A 21,449-nucleotide genomic window follows, 5' to 3' on the forward strand; every position below is an offset into this window, starting at 1 on the left:
CAGTGAGAGTCCATAAAGGCTTTCTACTAACACACCCTATACAAACTGCTCATTTAACCTTCCAGCACTTCAGCACGGAATACAGAGCGTGAACAACAAAAGCTTTGAAGGTGCACCGTTAAACTGTAAAGGTTGTCTCCATCTTTAACGGTGTTATTTCAAAGTTGATGAAGTTCCCTTTTTGTATTCTTTGGAGTGAGTTTCCACATACCAGCTACTGTGGGGGCGGCAGAGATGAGTGCGGTAAGAGTGGATTGCACAATCATGAACGTATTTCTCCCAGTAAAACATCAGCAGAAACAAGATGAGTCAAAGTGGCTCAACCGTATGGTGGAAACCAGACCAGACTCATTTGCTGGTTTCTTTCCATTGGGCATGTTTCATTCACTCCTGTAGGTAGACTGTTTGATGAGTAGTGAGGTGCTTTCCCTTTGTAATTTGCTCTGATGTCATTCAGACAGGTAGTACTGCCATGCGTGAGTCTGAAGAAGAACCATCTGCCATCTGGTCACTATACAGTAGGAGAAAGAATATCTTAAAAAGAAGAGAAACCTGAGGTGAATGAGTAAAATACTGACGTCACCATGAAACTTCTCCAGTTGACTAACTACAAAAATACCTTTGTCACAAGATTTCTAAAATGTCATGTTTGAATATGGAAATGAAACCAGACCGTAGTACGTAAGCAACTAAGTGTGTGTTTTGCAAATAGCCCAAAATATAAAATTAAACAATACCTTAAAAATGTTTTGCCTAGGTGTCCAATCTTAAGCTCTTTTAGTATTTTGTCTCAACAGAAGTCCTTCATTTTCTGTTTATATATTTTCTTGTAAGCAGTTACTGTGTATTTCTGAAAAACCTTACTACAATTCCTGAGGCAAATCCACATATCTTTAGCACAGAAGCTGGAGAGCTGTTGGATGTTTTGTAAGCAATCTAATAAATCTTATAACAAGATTACACAGCTCCTTCCTCGTATCACAGACACATTACATCATCTCCACTAGGGATGACTTCGGCTTTCAGCATAATGACTGTGAAGACATTATTCGCTCCTCTGGGGGCTGTATCCAGGCAACACCTGCCCTGCTGTGTGTCTAGGTGCAGCCCTGATGACTAACAAGTCCTGACTTACCTTCACCTCACTCCTCCTCATTACACTTATACTCAGACCTTAGGGATATACGTGAAAATCACAGCAATGACTCACCAGAAACAACAAATAAGGCAGTGCCACAGAAGCAGGTCAAATACTCATTTGTTTATATATCATTCTCCTTTAACACTGTAGATTGTTTTAATTATGTGTTTTACTCTTATTTATTATGTCTTTTTTATTTTTCTGTATCTCATCTTGCTCTGTTAAGCACTTTGGGCTGCATCCTATCATAAAAGGTGCTGTATAAATAAAGTTATTATTATTAATTCCATGAAGGTTCTCTCATGGGAAATGAGCCACATGAGTTGAAAAGTGTGGGCTGGGATTTGCTTCGAGAGAGGAAGTGAAGGAGTGGAACATCTGGACTTCATTTGTGTGCTCCAGAGTGGAGAAAAGGTCCAGAAATAGGCTTAAAAGGTATTTTCCATATTAATTACTCTCCACAAACCATCGTTGTATTTCGACACTGAGATTCAAGACTCGTAATGGGCATATGACGTTTCTATACACTCTCTCTCTCGTGTGAGTGTGTGTGCGTGGGTGTGGGTGTGTGTTTGTGTGCGTACTGTGCGCGCGCCTCCCTGACTCTCCAAAGCCCCGTGGAGCTGTTGTTCCCAGAGAGCAGGAGGACAATCAGACGGACTGCTGGATTAGAGCGACAAAAGAGAAAGTGCTATTTAAAAAAAAAGTCTTCTTTGGCTCTCATCGCTCCCCGCTTTATTGTTTGCAATCGTCGCTCTTTCGAGATCTTTTGCACAGTTTCCGTGGTGGCCCATAGATCGGTATGGATTTACCAAAGACTAGACGAGACACGCCGTCTAGTGCTCCACCAAAGTTTTGATTGTCATCGCTGACTCTCGACACCGCAGCAGAGCAAAGCTGAACTTTGTAGCAGCATTAGTGGAAAGTGGTGACCGCATGTGAGGACATTTGGAGACAACTATTTTTGTCGGAGCGTCTTTTCGCTGCTCTCTATCTATATCTCTCATGGGGTAAGTACAATATATTAAGTGTGACAGATCGCCTGCATGTGCTGCAGCAGCCTAACAAAAGGATCTGATGTGTCTCTCGTAGCCTGCTACTGTAAAAAAATATGTATAGTTTTGCGAAATTAGTTTATTTAAATCTCTAACATGTAAACTCCAAGGTTTTTTTTTTACTTTGGAGAAGTCAGTCTCTTTTGTCACTCAACGTCTCCAAATGTTTCGTTGACTAATAAACATCGATGACAGCAGAATGACTAACATTAGGCAACACATGAGTTTTTTAGCTTCTCTCGTTAATTAAACACAGTGTGTGTTTTAATGAATAACACTGTGTGGTGTTAAACATTAACACGCAGGGCTACAGCTGTCAATCAAACATTGGAGGGGGGGTGGTGGGTTGAATGCATCATATGGTACATGTATAGCTGTTGTTGGAGGCTCAGACGAGCTGCGTGCATCCCGGCCTGCACACACACACACACACACACACACACACACACACACACACACACACACACACACACACACACACACACACGCACACACACACGCACACACACGCACACACACACACACATTCACAAACGCCTTTTCTTGGAGCCGTTGCGAGCCTGCTGTGACCCCCTCCTCCCCCCCCAAAACCCCCTCTCTCTGACCCCTCCGATGTTGTTGAGGCTTGTTCATCCGTCACTCTAAAGAAGGCATTGTAATGAAAGGATGTATTAATAAGACAAAAGCCCCCATTATCCCCATGTACCGAAGTTAATCTCTTGGGGCTGGAGATGTGCTCCCCAGAGGAAGGCAGCACAAGCAAGGTATTAACTGACTACCGTGCGTTGTTGTCAGACATTTATAATAATCAAAACATAAGTATATCAATTGTAATACACTGTCACAACAACAAGCATTTTTATTGTTATAGACACGGTAATTGTGGGCCATCTATCACAACTGAAAGGCTGCACTGACCAACAGCATGTTGTTTCTGTCTGAAAAAGTGAGCCTTGCAGGGAGGGATGCAAAGGTGTCAGCAGTCCAGCCATGAGGCATCCTGTTCTGGGGGAATCCTCAAATCACAGTGAGATAAGGTGATAAGGAGAAGGAACTAATGTTTATTGCCCAGATAAAAGCCCCCATCCGTCATGCTCTGGTTATGTCTGCACGGTGTTGTGCTCATTAGCAGGCTGTCTGAAACTGGAAAGGCTTGTGGTGACATTATCTTGAGGCCCAGTTGAGCTTACACGGCAAGAAACCAAAGTCTCTAATGCACACAGATGCTACAAAGCCTGAATAAAGACAAGCAAACATCTTACTGTGATAACATCAGTAGTAAGGGATGAAGAGGAAGCTCGCTCAGCAGCATTAGCAGAGGACTATCAAGTGTTGAAGGCCCTGTCAGCAGGTTCATTGATGCTGGTGTTGTGTGTAAGAGCAGCTTGGTTTGTTTGGGGGGGGCACAAAGACTCATGGACTCAGGTGCTTTTCCCAGCATGCCTTGGACGGCTTTAGACAGGCCATGATACAGCCGGACGGTCGTCTGTGTGCATCCAATGTGACCACATGGCTCATTGCACCAGGACAAAACCTGCCAACCCATCAGGCCTGACTGTTGCCAGGTTACTTCACACACTTTACCATCTTTGGCCTGGGCAAGTCGCCCCAGGGTGCTGTGAGCAGCGGCAACTTATTGGCCAGACAATGGCCAATAATATAGCTTAGGGCACACACAGTCTTTAACAGAAATGGAGCATTAGTCTTAACAGTCTATACCTTAAAATCGTCTAAAGTCCAGCAGCCCATGACATCATGACTTGTGTGTTGCTGACCCATGGTTCTGTTTTCCTGCTGTAATCGGACCCTCCTCAATAGGGTCTGCCTGGGGAAGCGTGAGAAATTAAGACACATAGATGAGTTGAATAAATAAATAGATGTATAAGTGCATGGGTGGATAAATAAATGAATGGTCATTCAGCGGTGGGAACTGGATTTGCGGGACGTTTTTTATGGAGTGGGACACTAGGGGGTTGCAGGCGGGGATGGGTGGTGGGTGGCTGGTGTCGATGCCTGAAGGATGCTCGGGTTTCAGCTCAGGCCTGAGAGCGGCCTGCGAAATGAAACAGCGAGAAGAGTTTTCCTAAGGGACACTGACTTCTCTTTTGTTGTTTACTCTTACCACTTTATTCAACAAGATGGTGACAACACTGAAAGATCAGTGGAGCGCCTTGCTGGAGGCACCTTTACTTTTACCTGGCCAAATGAAACCAGTCAGAGGATACATAACTTTCAAGAAAGAATAGGATCCTTGGCAGATCTCAGGAGAAAATGCATGTGTTTATATCGCTTTTGCGTGTCTCTCTGTGATGGTAATAGAGTTCTGCAGAGAGCCATCTGGGTTCTGCAGGCTTCAGAGTTAAGGTGGTACTCCCCCTTTAGCTGGAAAAAACACTTTCTTTGGGTGCGGCAGCTGGAGCTAAATAAACGCCTTCTGTTCGCAAGCTGCCAATGTGCAAGTCACAACACACAGCTGACAGCATGGAGCTTTCACATCCAAGAGCTGGGAGTGTCTGAGTCAGAGAAATAAATATGGTGTCCTCTGCTTTCTACCCATTTTGTAAACACAATTGAGATCATGATGTCACTAAGATCTGTCTTTGCTGGCAGGTATAGAAATGCACAAGCGCACTTACTTGCACTATTTGTCTCTCTATTTCCAAACAACCTTTCTCCGTTGCTGTCAGTACTGTTCTGATTATCACATAAACATTTACATTAGCTGGAACTCGGTGTGGACTATTTTAGGAAAGGGTTCCACCTAATGAAATAATCCATTAGCTTTAAAGTCCCCTGTTACATTCCTGCTCCACTTGAAGGACTTGAACAAACTATGAGACCCCCCATGACCAGGCACTGATGCTTGTAGCAGCATGCCAGGATTTCCTGACGCTTCCTGGGGTGGGGATAAGTCTGTTCTCCTGTCATATTTCAAGCTGCTGCCTGTTGGAAAAAATGCTGTAAATGATTTTTGGAAAGCTCTGACAGGCATTTCTATTGTAGGAACAATATATATATTTCAGAAACAATGACAAGTAGATTGAAGCAAATGTTTCTGGTTACTGCTGTGGCGTTGGATGTATCACTTTGCAACCTCTCCTTGTGTTATGCAGTGTGATTTATGAACTGAAGGGTTGCAACCATATACTGTCTTTTGAGGCGGCAGGTCAGTGTGGTCATGTTGTGGTTTTCCTGCTTTCTGGTCATACTCTGTACTCTCCCTTTAGCAACATTATGGAGCAGGTACACATGAATATGGTGTGTGTTTTTAAAACCTCCTCCTCCTGTTTCTGCTTCTCTCTTGGAAGCCTTTGTTATCCAGGCAGCTTTGTTTGTGCAGCTGGAAATCTCGACAGGATTACTTCCACACAACCCAGCTCCCCAAATCCAGGAGTAAGCTGGAGATAGTTTTCTTGGATTTAGAATTGTCCCATGAAGCCAATAAAGAACCTGTTCAAGCAATTAATTTTGTTTGGAACTGAAAGTTGATCTCCTCCCAATGAGCTCTTTCAGATGTTCTAATGACTGAACATTCAACTGTCATAGCTTGTTTTGTTAGAAATACCTATTAAGATTGTTTATCCTGTGAAGGCCTCAGCCTCAGTGTTTCCGGGCTAAAATACACGATGGAATTAACCTCCAGTCGGGTCGTGACAAAGGCCAGACATCTCCATTGCAACAGACAGATTGAGTGGAAGTGGAATCTGTTTACTTAAAACTAATGTGACAACTGCTCAAACATGTCCATTTCAGATGAGCGTTGTCTAGGCCAAAGTCAAGTGGCTGTTGTCTCTTATAGTCGCAAAAAGCACAACCACAGCAATACTCACTTCCTGTCCTGTAGGTTATTTTTGAAAATCATCACTTGGCACGCCACTTCTGACCAAGCCAAGTTATTGACAGTGGTGGCATGTTCTTTAAAAAAATGTTGTGATGTTACAAGAATGTACAACAGACATAGTATACCTCTAAAAGTCGGTAAGGTTAAAAACCCCCGGGTCTCTTTCTGCCCAGACATTGACTGGTCTTTAAATACAGGTTGTGTTGGCCGTGCACACATATTTTTTCACAGTTTAATTTACACAGTTTGAATGCCAGGAGAGTTTTTCAGAAAAATAAATGTTCTGTTGCAAGCAAGAAGTTGTTAAGAGTGTATAAAATATCGAGGAACAACTATAGATGTGTGGACACAACAATGTTCCCTCGCTAGGCAACCATGTTTTTTCTCCAAAAACCGAGTTGTGTTAAATGGATGTGTGTTTGCCAGAGGAGTCTGGAGTTGTTTTTCTTAGCTGGACCATGAGGAGAGATGGAGGGCCTCCATCAATTTATCATTTTATCAGCAGGCACTAGGCAGAAGTAATCAGGGCGGCTCAGTGCCTCTGTTTGTCAGCCTGTGCAGATGGTATCCATTTCCATGATGCTGTGCTTTGCTTTGACTACCCTGCACCTGGCATTTGATTTTGACATGATGTCCTGTGGTGATGCTCTAAAGGTCAGTGGAACAAATATGAGTGTCACAGCCACAACTAATCCTCCCCACCATCAACATTCACAATTGCATAGGCAGTGGCGAGCCGTGACTTTTATACCTAGAGGGCCCTGACAGCTCGCCACTGTGCATAGGTATATGTTGTCATGTGTCATTTGCCAAGCAACAAATAATCACACAAGCAATCTCTCACACGGGCAACCTCGCAGTTTCCCATCGCAGCAACAGAACATGAGAAGGGGTGGAGTTCAATGTCTAGCAACAGAATAGAATATGAGCAGGGAGCCAGGACAAAAGAGATCTTAAAAGAGTGTTCAAAGCCATTCATTAGGGGGAACCTCATTGTAAGGACATGGGAAGGTGTGAGAGGGGCAGAGTGGCTGAAACTTGAATCAAGCCTGCCCCATCATTCAGACCAGAGGTTTCTGATGCAGAACAGCTACACAGTAAATTTCTCTGAGTAAAATTGACTCAAATTGAAGAAAATTTTACTCTAAAAATATTACATTTGGTCCCAACCTATATAGAGTAAAATGTACTCTTTGTTCAGAGTTGTATTTTTAGAGTTCATTTTACTCTATTATGTGCTTAGATTTGACTCTGCTTAATGGTTATTTACTCTATGTAGTGTATATTAAAAACAACTCTACTGCCATTTTACTCATAATAGAAGGTAATTTTACTCCCAATAGAAGGTAATTTTACTCAGAATAGAATAAATGAACCATAATGATCTTTACAATAAAAAAGGTCAATAAACCAAAGTGCTTAAGGAACATGAGTGGGCGTGTGTGAAGCTGACCATTGAGCGGCCCAACCAAGCAAGGAGGCAGAGGCAGAGAGTTCAAATACAACCCGGTGTGGGCATTTATTCCTCTTTGTGGTACATGATACACAGCCTCAATATGACTGTCTCACGTGAACACAGTCACCAGCACCAAGGATCTCACACACACACTAACAGGAAAACAGAACCTAAATACACACAGGACTAATCAAACCAACAAGACACAGGTGAGGAGGGAGGAGAAAACACAGGGCACCAGGTGAACGCAATCATCAGCAACAGACAAGACGGGAGGGGGAACACTTTTCAAACTACAACAGGAAACAGAGACAGACAAACTAAAACATAGACAGATTGTGACAAATATATGCATAAATTACATATAATCACATGCTTCCTGTGCAATGTTTTAGCGTGGAACAAATGAATATACTTCGCCAATAATGAAGCTATATAATCCGTAACGGAGACCGAGATCAATGGCCCCAGAGATCACCTCCGTTACAGCGTGGTCATGGTTTAACTCCAATAGAATTGACTCTGCATTTTTGATCGCACTCTAGAAGCTATGAGTAATAAATACACTCCAAAATGATTAAATATCACTATTTCAGAGCAAAATAGTATTACTCTGGAAAAAATACTCACCAATATTTCCTGTGTAGGCATCATCTAACTTCTAACTGCAATATATCAGCAAGGACACGTGATCTGTGTCTGTATAAAGAACGCACTGTGGTTAACACTATCCTAAGTGTATATACAAAATATTTCACATACGAGCATGTGTGGTTTACTGCTGTTCCATATGCAGCTTGATTTCTGAGAAATGTGCATTGCTTTTCTTTTTGCTGAGCAAATCTCATGACAGTTTTCAAATTCCGCGAAACTTTCATTTTCATACAAGGTTATTTGAGAAGGATGATAATGATATTATTTCCTTTTTCTTATTTTAAGGATTATTAGTAACGCAAAACACCATACACATTTGTTCACTTACAAGAGGATTTAGGACACAGACGGTTCTAAGAAAGTCGTTTCTTAGTGCAGAGCTCCAGAGTTTCCTGAATCGAGAGCTAATTGCACACTATGTGCTGTAATGAAGTCTTTAATAGGGGACTATAAGAACATGTCTGCCCCAGATGTGTGCTAAATAAATCCTTCCTGATGTGCATTTAATCGCCTCTTTGTGGCCTTGTCTTTTGATCTCTGTGGTGAAGTTTAAAATATGAGAGGAGAGGGGGGGTGTTGGATTGAGGAAGATGTGGCTCTGCAAATCAGGGAGCAGCATGAAAGGGAAATATGCAAAATAGAGCAATATAAAATCATGAATAATCTGGAAGACAGTGACTGAAGTTGACAGGAATGGTCAGAGTTTGAAGGTATTACAGTAATTGCCTCTCAGGCGCCACCCTTGGAGATCCCCCACCCCCAATGGAGCAGACTTTGGGGGTTTTTGCTGGGGGTGGAGGGTCTGCCGGTCATGCGGGTTATGGCTCCTGAGGGTGTATGATGCCCTTTTTTACTCCACTCTTTGTCTCCAGCTCCTCTCAATGCCACACTGAGGCGCCGTTTACACGAGGAGAAAACTGCTTGTATCTGCATAGTTTCGCGTGCGTATAGCCCTATTATTTACACGAGGCCGATAGAAACTGACCCCACAAACGATAACGGGTCCCAAGGTGGATAGATTTGCAAACGAAACGCTCTGGGGGGTCAACCGAGTCCGTGTAATCACCTCTATACGAATATTTCCTGAAAAAATAGCGATAGCCCCACCTCTCCCCACCTCTCCTGCTCACTGCTGTAGCAACTATCAAAAATAGCTGTGTTAATTAAACGCACAAGGGGTTCTTGAATGAAATAATATTATAAAAGGCAAACCAGAATTGTTAACGCCCAATATACTCCTTAAACAAAATAAACAGAGTCAGATTTCATGCATTGATCCATTATATTGACAAAGGTGCGATCTCACCCGGTGTTTGTAGAGAATATCTCTCTTTCTGAGCCGTCCTCTCCACAGAGACGTGCTTCTTGGTCGGTCGATGCAATATCCACAGATTCGGTTTCTTTCAGTTAACTTCCCCGTTGCATTTATCCATATGCTGAGGAAATTACTATATCCCGCTGAATACCAGCAATCGCCACACACACTTCCTCCTGTCAGTAGCTACTGCTAGTGCTACTGCTACTGACCATGCTACAGATATTAGTGCAAAATCTACAGCTCCTCTACCACAACCATCAGCAACAAGTGGACATGGAGAATTACATGAACTACATGTTGCTAAATACACCGCGGGGCTTAAACAGAAGGGTAGCCATGGCAACATTGCCGGGGCTGCTCGGGCTGCTCTTCTTCGCGGCTTTTGGTGTATTTTGGCGGAAGTTACAGCGCCACTTACAGTCCCGGCATATGTACTACAGCGTTTCCAGCGGCCTCGTTTGAACAGACACGTTAAATGAAACGAATGCATGTGAACGGAAGACTTTTTTGAATACGCATACTGTGCATAAACGCAAACGGTCCCGTGTGAGTGGGGCCTGAGAGCCTCAGCACATGTTCAGCTGCTGTGAAAGTGATGAACGGACTGAGGAGAGGAACAGAAAACAGGACAAGTCACTTTTGAGCAGAAAAGGAAAAAAACACTTTTTGTTCCTTATTGTTCTTGACTGAACTATGTTGACAGAGTGGACCCCTCAGAAGAGGCTGTACCCAAACTGTCAAACTGTCTGACGAGCGAAAGGGTAATCCCTAATTAAAAGCTGAAACCCCATGTATTGAGGACACCCACTCCCCTAATATCTAGCAGCTTATATACAGTTTTATGAATAATGTTAGCATAATAACGGACAAAGAGAGAAGGTTTGTTTTCAGAGCTGAATTACACCTCAAACACAGAGGGAACCGTTTATTCCATTGTTAAAAGGGAACTGTTTTGTCCTCTCTAACGTAAGCTTGTGTTACTTCTCTAATTTTTTTTATCATGAAAAAGGAGGAGATTTGTGTTCGTCTGCAACATTATTTGGCTTTTACAGACATTTCTTTGCCAATTTTCATTTCCTCTGTAGAAGTTGCTGTTTCCTGAGTTCCTTTCAAAGCTAGATGCTGTGAGATATCACAGACCCCTTCTCATATCTCTCAGTCTGTTCCTCTAGACCGTGCAAGTTGCACTGTAACACTGAAACATGCTCTCCTCTTTCTTGTCTGTACTTCCCCCTTAAAACCCAGCGTTTTCATTTTCTGATGGTTTCATTTACTCCATCAACTTCCGCCCACACTTTTGTCCCCTATAGTACTAGGCTCCATTGAAATCACAGCCATAATGTGTCAGACTTTCTGTCTCTGGGGAATTTTACGACCGGCGTTTACTGACTGTCACTAAGCAGCTGTACATAGTGTGAGTTTCAATATTGAGTGTCTTGCAAACAAAACAAAGAATTGTTGCAGTGGCATTCAGTCGTGATTTCTTAAAGTGAATGCATTTGTACTTTACATACTGTAGCTTATACTTAACAACTAGGTGAGGTTGCTGATGCTTTGGTGTTTGACCTCAAACATGTGTTTTCTATGTTCTCTTCAATGTCAGCTGTGCCTCCTCACTTCGCTGTTTTGGACATTTTTGTTATCAGAGCTTGTCGGCAGAGTGGCACGTAACGAAGATAACGGCGACGGCTAAAGATAAGATCAGGGAGACATGGATGTAAGGACTGTTCTGGGTTTATTTTGACCTTACAGAAGAGACACTGCTTCCCACTTTAAAGAGTCACTGGGTGTATTTAGTCTGTGCTGTGACCAAGGTTGTATGAAGGACCAGTCATGTCACAGCGGCAACATGAATCCTCTTTATCCCAGTTAGCGAGATACTGGAAACATTATTGCTTTTTCCTAGAAATTGACTGTGGGCAATCAATAGTGTTGCTGTGCTGATGTGAAAAGATTTCACTCACAGAGCCGCGGGGCTCAGTGATGGATGGAGCAGCAGAGCAGCCACCTGCCAGCAGACACAGCCTATCCCTGTGTTTTCTGTGGTTGCACAGTGACTGCATGCAGCTACTCGATGCAACAGAAAAAAAACAAGGCTTGCCATAATGGGCCCATGTGTGCAATGGCTTGTGTGCTGGCAGTGTAAAGACAACGTAATCACTGATAAAGTTTAATTAACACAAGAAGTGTAGGAAATGACTGTGTGTGCATCTTTCGGTATAAGTCATTTTCTTAAAGCTTATGTGGTAACAGTGGTGAAACTTTGTGGTGGTAATAGTTAGATGTGTTTTCTCCCCAGTATAAACACTTGAAAGTACATCGATGTGCTTTGAATATGGAATTATTCTCAGAGTAGCGACAATTATTCTGCTGTATGAAGCCACATTTTTGACACCTTTTGATTTACGTCAGCACAAAAAGACGCCTTCGGATTAGTCATGAAATCCTGTTTCAGAGTAAACACTCTTTTTTCCCTAAAACATGATATGAGTTTATTTATAACAGTCCTGTGACTTTCACACATCTGCTATTGCCCTGGAAAACTTAAATGACTTCCTTAGTGCTAGTTGTTAGATGGTAGACAGAAGCTGGACACGACAAGCAAAGGGGATAAGGTAGGTGTAGACATATTCTGTTTACATTTTTAGAAAAGTACTCTCAGAGATATATATATATACTGATACCACCATAAACGGCTGTGAAACTGAACAGGAAAGAACAGATGCTTGCTGTGTATGGATGATGGATCACCTTGTGGCTGAGTTAGGGTCTATTCCAGGAGAAAAAGCCTGGTGTCTTGTAGAGGGCACATGAAGTCATTAAATCTCCTTCAAATGGAAAATGTTCAATTTGTATTTGTATAGTCCAAAGAAAGAAGATCAAATAGTCTCATGCTGTTGGATTAACAGTTGATTGTGTGCTGTGAAAAAATACTGGTCTGGCGTTTGTTGCCACCACAGAGACATGTAAGTGTGAAGGGCAGATGGAGAATGATGTGTTACAGGATGTTTCAGACCACACGGCTCAACAAAGTAACACGCTAAGTGGGTCTACTAGGTAAACAAACAGTTTAATAAACTGTGAATAAAAACTGTCCAAACACAACATTCAGTCACCACTCTTATCTAGTCTGCTGGAGATTGGACATGTGAGTGAGCCTGGACATTCAAGCTGTGTCAAGGGTTAGGAGCTCTGTTTTTGGTTTGAGTGCTTTCCCCCAGAGAAAGTAGAGCCAGGTTTAAGTAGTGTGACAGGTAGCAGGTGGTGCAATGGGGCGGTGTGGCCTTGGTTTTTTGTGAGCAGACGCTCTGCTAATTGGGGCTTATCAGGTGTTTCTGGGAAAAACACCTGAGGCTTTTGTGAAGCCGTCAGTGCCCTGATGGAGAGGGGAACGCTGTCTCTTGCTACGATTAGGAGGAAAACCAGAGTCATCTTTCAGTAGCTCCTTTTTAAATCTTCCTTTGGACATTAGAAAAATACATTTAGCTTTTTGCAGCTGTAGTTCCACAGTATAATTAATACATGTTTTCATGTTTGTTTGGTTGTGATAAGTAGGCATGGCTCTGAAAACCTAAACAACAGTTTGGAAGCATGTGTTTATATTGACATGCAGTACACAAGATCTTTAGCACAATTTCTCAAATAAAGAGCAAGATATGCTGTTCTGGTGATGATAAGCCTCACATAAGCTTTCTGATAGGATATCCTGTCTCAGGTGTCTTGTTTGACTTCCTTCTCAGTTATTTCTTTCATCACCTTTTCTTCCTGTGTCTGAGCTTCACTGTGAAATCCAGACAGGATATTATGCTGTTGTTCTTTCTGTAGCCTCTCTAAACCTTCACCTTCATCATAGTACTTTGACAGTTGTTTATAAAAGAAATGATTCTCAAAATGTTCCATCATATGTGTTCTTATGAAAATAGTCTAGACTATTCTAAATTGAAAAACTGAAACAACTTCAGTGTATTTACATGAAGTCATAATGAAAGAACTATTAACTCGGTACTAGTCTCTAATGTCCCAAAGTAAAACATTTTAATCCTATAATAGTAGTAGACTAGAATGTGACCTACAGATTAATTATATCTAAGTTACAGTTGGATACATATTTAAGGCAAAATGCATACATCGCAAAAGTGTATGCAGTTCATTAATAATGTCTGGTATAATAACTATATTTGAGGTTGTAGGATTGAGATTCTATAATATTTTGTTTATCATTTTAAATGTGTTCTTAAATGTCAACAGCTCATAGGATACAAGGAATATTTAAAAAATGTACTTGTAAAATTACTTTCAAACTGTTGTTATTATTGTGGTGATAAACTGAAGTATTGCCTTTAGGAGTTTGTGTTGTTGTTTCTACCCCATTGTGTTAGTAAGGAAAGCAATTGGTAGATACAGTGTGTTATGTCTATTGTTGAAGTGTGACAGGGATGTCTGGGTCGAACTCAGGGCACAACTTTGACGACTTGTCGGTCGGTCGGGAGGGGTTACATAGCAGGAAGTCTGTGCTCCTATCAGCCAATCACCGTGGAAACATCTGAATGGCACACGGCAGGTAGAGGGGCGGGGCTGCGACGAGGCGGTGCTGTAGGCAAATCTGCCCGTCAGGTTTTACACACAAAGTGAAATCCCTGTGATGACAGACTCCTATAACGTGACAGGACAACCTCGAGCTGTCACCGCATCACATATGAAAAGTGTCCACGCTATATGTGGCAAATGTGGCTGAGAGGAAAACCAAGGTGAAGCAAAAACCAGTGTGTTTTCATCTTAGCAGACTGGAGACTGTGGAGATATCGAGCTGGTCTATATAAGCTGACTTTTCCATTAATAAAATCATTATAGGCTGCAGTAATGTAACCAAATGTAATTACACTGGTGCGGCTGGCACATGTGCTCAGGCTCAAGCCTCATATTTGTGTCAATTTACGGACCTGAAAAAGAGGGGAGGGGGAGACGAGCTGCCCTGATACAGCAGTTCTGATTAGGAAGTGCTGGACTTTAAATACATTTCGGCTATGATACAGTTACAGCAGCCAAATGGAAGTGTGCTGTCCCATTATTAAGGCTGAAGGGCAATGCTATCTACACTGAAGGAGACTATTGTTCTTTGTTCCTGCTTGAGGAAACAGTGTGCTGGTTAATAACGGCAACCAATTGCAGCTGTGTGTTGAACCTGCCTGTATGAAGGTGAAGGATTTGCTGCATTACTCTATATGTCTGTCACAATTAGTCGGTGTGTTTGAAGAAAGCTATCTGTGCATGTGTAGAGTAAAGTTGTGTGCAGTTCAACACGTGACATGGATGAGTTGGTGTGTGTGGACGTCATAGTGATGTCTCAGATTCCAGCCTTTGTGTCCAGATGCCGTTCCACATGCATGCTTTCTGTCTGGCTTTGTGTCGCTCCCTCTCCATCTCTCAGTCTCTCAGGGGTTTGAGCCAAAGCCCAGCAGAACAGAGACGAGGTTCAGCCCCAGTTTCCACTAAAGGTTTCCAATTAAGAGCTAGCTGCAGAAGAGAAGCAGTGGAAGCATCAGTGTAGAGTTACCTAGCTGCTGGCCTGCAGAGGGATCGTGTTGCTTTTGACAGGTTTAAGACAGCAGCTCCACCTTTAATTACATTTACAGAGCCTCCAACCAGCCCATTTTTATTTTGGTTTGTTTATAGGGCTCTACTTAAAAAAGAGCTCTCAGAGTAATTTGAAGCCACATTAACGTTTCACAAGGTTTAATTAATTTGTTTGAATGCGTCATTATAAACCCGAACGCTTTTGTGGGTCCAAGGATTTCTACATTGTTTTCTCACTTAACTTGTTTATGTTTTCTTCAGGCTATAACGGCATGTTGAAACAAAGCAGTGTACGGCGTCGTGTCACTGTGTGTGTATGTAACCTTTTAATGAAAAATAAAACTTAAATAAATGTCATTGCAATCAAGTCTGACAAAGCTTTTTCTCAAGAAGTCTGGAAAACTCCCACCTATACTTCTCAGGTATCTTCTTGAATTGCTGTTAGCTTGTGCGAACTGGTTGGAAGGGGCGGGTCGGGATGGAGAGGTCTAGCTGATCCACAAGCTATGCTGAAGTTTCAAGAGGTAGCTCACTGGAGTGGAATGGTCTGCTCCCACAACAATGCCATGTGTTGACAGCAGAGTGCTCGGACAGGGTTAGTGGAATGTCCCCTATCAGACTGCGAGCCCTTTGTCCAAGCACCAGCACTCACAGAGTATGTATTCTTCCACCTGAAGATGATCTTTGCCTGCACAGCTTCACCAAAATAAGAAGATCTACGCATGTAATATTAAGTGAACTTAAGTTTCCCTAAAAAGTATGTTTTTATGATAAGATATGACTCCCTTGTGAATCACTGGATTATTACTTTCCATTCCTTTTGGACTGCAACAAGCTGCAACTGTCTGTGTGGGTGTTCAGTTTGAGAACAAATGAACAGTTTGTTCACAGTGTGTCGGCCACTCATTTGTCATGTGGTTGTTGGTCTTGAGTTTAATATAAATACGAGCTACTTATTTTAAAATCTGTTTATCTTATGGATCAAATCAAGGACATTTGATAATAAAGGGGGTTCTCAACTTTTGGACTTGAAATGTTAAGTTTCCACTGTGCAGACTGAGGTGCAGGTTGTTGCCTGGCTACTTTGTTTTGCTCGAGGACTTTGCCTTGGCAAGTACATTGCTTTGCTAAAATGTGAATGTTTGCTTAGTTACACTTTATTTCATTTGTGCAAAAACAATTCCCTTGTAAGTAACCCAGGCTTTCTCTTCTTCTCTGTGTTTCTGCAGGTGACCCACATAGAGGTTCATAGATGTGACGTGGGTCAGGCAGTGCCCCTCCCAGCCCGGGCCCTCTTCCTGTCCTTTCCTTAAAGGCAATGATTATCGTCTTAGACACTCTGCACATCTCCACTGTGTGAATGAATATTTGCCGTAAAGCTGCTGTGCTGTGCCACCCTGTCACCATGAAGAGCAAGTATTCCCAATACTACAATCAGAGCCTGATCCACTCCTACTATGCCTTTGCTAAGAACATGACTGCTCAGGAGCTCAATACACGTATTGAGAAGAAAAAGGAGCTGACCACCCTCAACATTGTCATCGTGGTCCTCTGCACCATCATCATACTGGAGAATCTGCTGGTCCTTATTGCTGTCTTCCGCAACAAGAAGTTTCACTCTGCAATGTTTTTCTTCATCGGTAACCTGGCATTCTCTGACCTGCTGGCAGGCTCGGCCTACATAGCCAACATTTTCCTGTCAGGGTCCAAGACCTTCGACCTGATGCCTGTGCAGTGGTTCATCCGGGAGGGAACGGCGTTTATCGCTTTGGCAGCTTCGGTCTTCAGTTTGCTGGCGATAGCTACGGAGCGCTATATTGCCATTACAAAGGTGAAGGTGTACGGCTCCACCAAAACGTGCCGTATGTTCCTTCTGATAGGAGCTTGTTGGTTCACCTCCATCCTGCTCGGAGGACTTCCCATCATGGGCTGGAACTGCATCAACAACCTCCCTGAATGCTCAGCTGTATTGCCACTCTACTCCAAGAAATACATCCTCTTCGTTGTCACCATTTTCAGCCTCATACTACTTTCTATTGTCATCCTCTATGTGAGGATCTATTTGATTGTACGATCAAGCCACCATGAAGCAACCAACTCCCCGGCCTATGCTCTTTTGAAAACTGTCACTATAGTGCTGGGTGTCTTCATCATGTGCTGGTTGCCCGCTTTTACCATCCTCCTCCTGGATTCATCCTGCAGGATACAGTTCTGCCCGATCCTCTCCAAAGCAGACATCTTTTTTGGTTTTGCCACTCTGAACTCAGCGCTTAACCCTGTGATCTACACACTGCGCAGCAAGGACATGAGAAAGGAGTTCCTGCGTGTGTTGTGCTGCTGGGGGGTGCTGCAGAGTGGGCGGCCATCTGACCGTTGTCTGGTTCCTCTAAAGAGCTCCAGCTCTCTGGAACACTGCACCAACAAATACGAACACCAGAACACACCAATCATGAAAGATTGTACCACCTGTGTCTGAGAAGCTGCACCACATCAGAGTGGTTGAGGGAATGTGAGTGTAAGGAAGCAGGTGTGTTTATATGAGATCAAAAAGAAAGGCTGTGATGTGATCAAGAGACGTAAATAAAGAAGCGACCAAACTGTGTACGTTGATGCCTGGGAAAGCTACAATGTAGACGTTTCCTTATTACAATCAGCATTAACTTGGTGGCAGCCGGTGTAAAAACACAATGCTTCAAGAGGGAGACAATTCAGTGGGGAGAACTATCAGAAATGTGAAAATAGCTTTTTCATGGGTACTCAAACTTGTTGCAAAGCATTTTGTTGTATATGACTGTCAACTTTTTTTCTACACATGTTAACCCCTATTAAAAGCCAAAAATAGACACATAACATGCAACATCAAAGTTATGGTGAGTTGTTTTGGTTGTTTCAGGAACTTCATGAATGCAAAGCTTGCAAAGTTGCACTTTGTAGATTACGTCAGATATTGTTGTCCTCAGTGAAAGGTTACCAAATGACTTTCCTCTGTTAATATATGTAAAGATTAGGCCCAGAGATCCATCTTCTATTCTTTACAAAGCTGGAGACAGTAATCAACTTGACTCAGCACTGCACTCCAAAGGAGCCAAATTAACACGAGTGCTCCCTCACCAAAACCAGGGCTATATATCCCCTATATAACCTTGCTTTAACATTTGATTAACTACGACAAACTTACATAATCTGCTTACATTTAATGCATGAAATTCGAACTTATTTGTAAGTGCTAATGTATGTATGACATATTCCAGCTCCAGCTTCCATCACTAACACCCCTTCCCTCATATGTCCTCATAATCTGTACCTCTTGCTTTTACTGTTGTCTTTTGTATCTTAACAGTTTCCTTAGAGGAAGGCCTAATCAGAAAGCACATTTCCTGAAGTGAGTTGGCACTGATGAATCTTACTCAATGACAGCTGTCCGACAGCGGCTGGACTAACTGGACCAATGTCCTGACAGTGTTGTAGCAACATAGCAGCAATGTGCTGTGTCTGTTTGTGCCTTCTTCTTAGGGAATTTGGCTGAATGTATGTATGAAGTGTTTGGGGCAGGCGCTCCATTGTTGACAGTATTATTGATCATTATTTTGAATTACCAAGTCATGACTAGCAGAGAGTGGAATGAACAGGGTAGGTCACTCACTGTGAAGTCTTAAATAGCACCATGAACAAAAAATGTGTTGTAAACATCATTGTTTAATTTGCTAGCCATATGTCTTGTGCAGCTAAAGAGGTAAACACGTCTCATATTTCCAAAGCCTTCCGTAAAAAAAAATGGGAGAAGATCCGGTTACAAATGCATGGAGGGGGGATCTACCCTCATGGGAGGTCACCTTCATCCTCATCCTCTGACATCCTACAACATGTAACTTCCTTCAACCACAGGAAGTCCTGTTTTTCATTTTCCGGTTCCTGTTGTTCAGGGCTACACTAACCGTCTTCCTGTAGCCACACAATTAAAAACTATTCTCTCCCCCAGTGTTTTATATATGGACTTTTACATTTAGACAACCAAGTAGAAATGGTGAAAAGCACTTTGGCAGCTTCAGTGATGTTTGCTTTCCCCCAGTTAGTTTTTTTCAGATGGAGAGGTTTTTTAAATCTGTGTACCTATCACTTCATTGTGTTGCTTGACTCTATGATGTTTATAATAAATACATGAATAACTATGTATGTTTGTATGTAAGTATGTATGTATTTTTGTATATGTATGATGTGTGTTGTATGAAATGTCTTGTGTGCAATAGCCTTTTGTGTCCAGTAGCACGCTGCCTGTGTTAAATCGGTACAATCTGAAACACTAATGTAGGTACATAAACTTTTTGTTAATTGCATTCCGTTTTTTTATAAAATAAATGAAATTAAATAAATCCAGTTTGTGTGTTTGACTTTAATTCTTAGCTGTAAACAATTTAATTGCAGCTGCAGCTTATCTGCAGGTCCTGAGATGTTCCCTATTGTGCCTTCATCTGAAACTTATTTAAAATGCAGCATTTAATCCAAACATGCTCTAACAAGGTTAGGAAAACACTAGCTTCAACATGAAAGTCTGAAATTGGCTGTCTTGCCTAATAAAAATGTTCAATCGCTAAAGGCTAATACAAGAGAGGGCTATGATGGGAAGCTGGGCAGAGGGCAGAGAGGGTGAATATGGGGTGTGGTGAAAAATATGTCTATTTGTAAGATGGTTTGTCTGAGAGAAGCACAGAAAAAGGCCCCGGGAGAGATTTTGGGGTAAGGGGGAGACTTTTAGTGAGGGGAGAGACTGACTTATAGTGGTCTTGGGAGAGTTGGGTTGTTTCCTGTCAGACGTCCAGGATTCCTGGGTGGGAACTTTGGCTGAATCAGCCCCAGGAGGCTGCACTGCTGGGAAGCCGGCCAAGCATTTACAGTGCCCATGCAGGATATGACATCACGCTCAGAAACCTGTAGGTGAAGTTGTATACACAAAAAAATTAAATCAGCAACAAGCAAGACATATGTGAGCTTGTCTTTGAAAACAGTGCATGGCTTGGAATACTTCATATACAAAACATTTACAAAAAACAACACGTATATCATCTGAACGAGTTTTTGTATATAATATACACATCAAACTGCCTAAACTGTCTGCAAAATTAAAATTGATCACTTTTCAATTAAAATAGTTCTATATAGATAATTTATCTGAAGAAAAGAAACTTGGCCAGGTTGAATGTGCATTTACAATTTGACAGCAAGAGGGTTTACAATCTGAAAAGACTATCAGTGACATAGCACCACCTTGTGGTGAAATGGGTATATAGCTGGTAATAATGAAGGATGTTTCCTCCATATATTCTTTAACTAGATGTCTACCCAATAAAAGCATAAAAGGGATGTTCCAGAGTTGGAGAACATTTAGACATCAAAACTTTTGAAAAAATGAACCTTTTATTTTCGAATGTTCTGTTATGTATTTGATAAAAACAGCTAGTAAACCATAAAAATAAATTATTTGGTCAACTCAGGCATCAAAGGTACACTTCTTATTAGATTTTTTTGAACTAATTAAAAAAATGTCCATTAACATCTTCAAACTATAATTGAAACAAAATTGTGTTCATTTTGAGTTAGTTGTTAAGAAAATGTGTTAATTATTGAAACCTTAACATGTTTAGGCTCCCTGGTGCCAATACAAAAGGCAGCACAAGTTCATATTCTGGGAAAATATAGTAATTCATTTGAAACATTTAGATTATGCTAAATGATACATAAACATTTAATATGAATAAACATAATAAATTGAACTGCAAAAAATACAACCGTGCAACTGTAATTATTAATCTAATTATAGTAACAGGGTTGCATACCATTGCTTATGTTAGCTTTTACCTTAGAAATAAATGCTAGCTGTAGAATGTCATGCTACCTTCAAGACAAGGACAAACTTAGATAATTAAATAAAAATAGATTTGAGATTAAATTGTCTTTTTTCTGATAATATGAATAATGGGTTTGGTTGGTTATAGTGCCACACTCAGTCAAGACTAAAAAGATAAGAAACATACAGTGCATCCGGAAAGTATTCATTCCCCTTGACTTTTTTCACATTTTGTTATGTTACAGCCTTATTTCTAAATGGATTAAATTCATTTTTTTCTCAATATCCCACACATAATACCCCATAATGACAAAGTGAAAACGTTTTAAAAACAATCAATTGAAATATCACATGTACATAAGTATTCACACCCTTTGCTATGACACTGAAAATTGAGCTCAAGTGCATCCCGTTTCCACTGATGATCCTTGAAATGTTTCTATAACTTGATTGGAGTCCACTTGTGGTAAATTAAATAGATTGGACATGACTTGGAAAGGAACACACCTGTCTATATGAGGTCCCACAGTTGACAATGCACATCAGAGCACAAACCAAGTCATGAGGT

General features: G+C 41.7%; 1 protein-coding gene across 1 annotated transcript; it reads left to right on the top strand.

Annotated features, from left to right (window-relative positions):
* Positions 1–1,739: 1,739 nt before the first annotated feature.
* On the top strand, positions 1,740–19,413 carry s1pr2 (sphingosine-1-phosphate receptor 2). The gene is made up of 2 exons (XM_034142999.1): positions 1,740–2,151; positions 16,269–19,413. The coding sequence occupies exon 2, from the start codon at positions 16,400–16,402 to the stop codon at positions 17,513–17,515; it is 1,116 nt and encodes a 371-aa protein (XP_033998890.1). The 5' UTR covers positions 1,740–2,151; positions 16,269–16,399; the 3' UTR covers positions 17,516–19,413.
* The last annotated feature ends 2,036 nt before the right edge of the window (positions 19,414–21,449 follow it).

This window comes from Trematomus bernacchii, unplaced genomic scaffold, assembly GCF_902827165.1.
Source record: "Trematomus bernacchii unplaced genomic scaffold, fTreBer1.1, whole genome shotgun sequence".
NCBI lineage: Eukaryota > Metazoa > Chordata > Actinopteri > Perciformes > Nototheniidae > Trematomus > Trematomus bernacchii.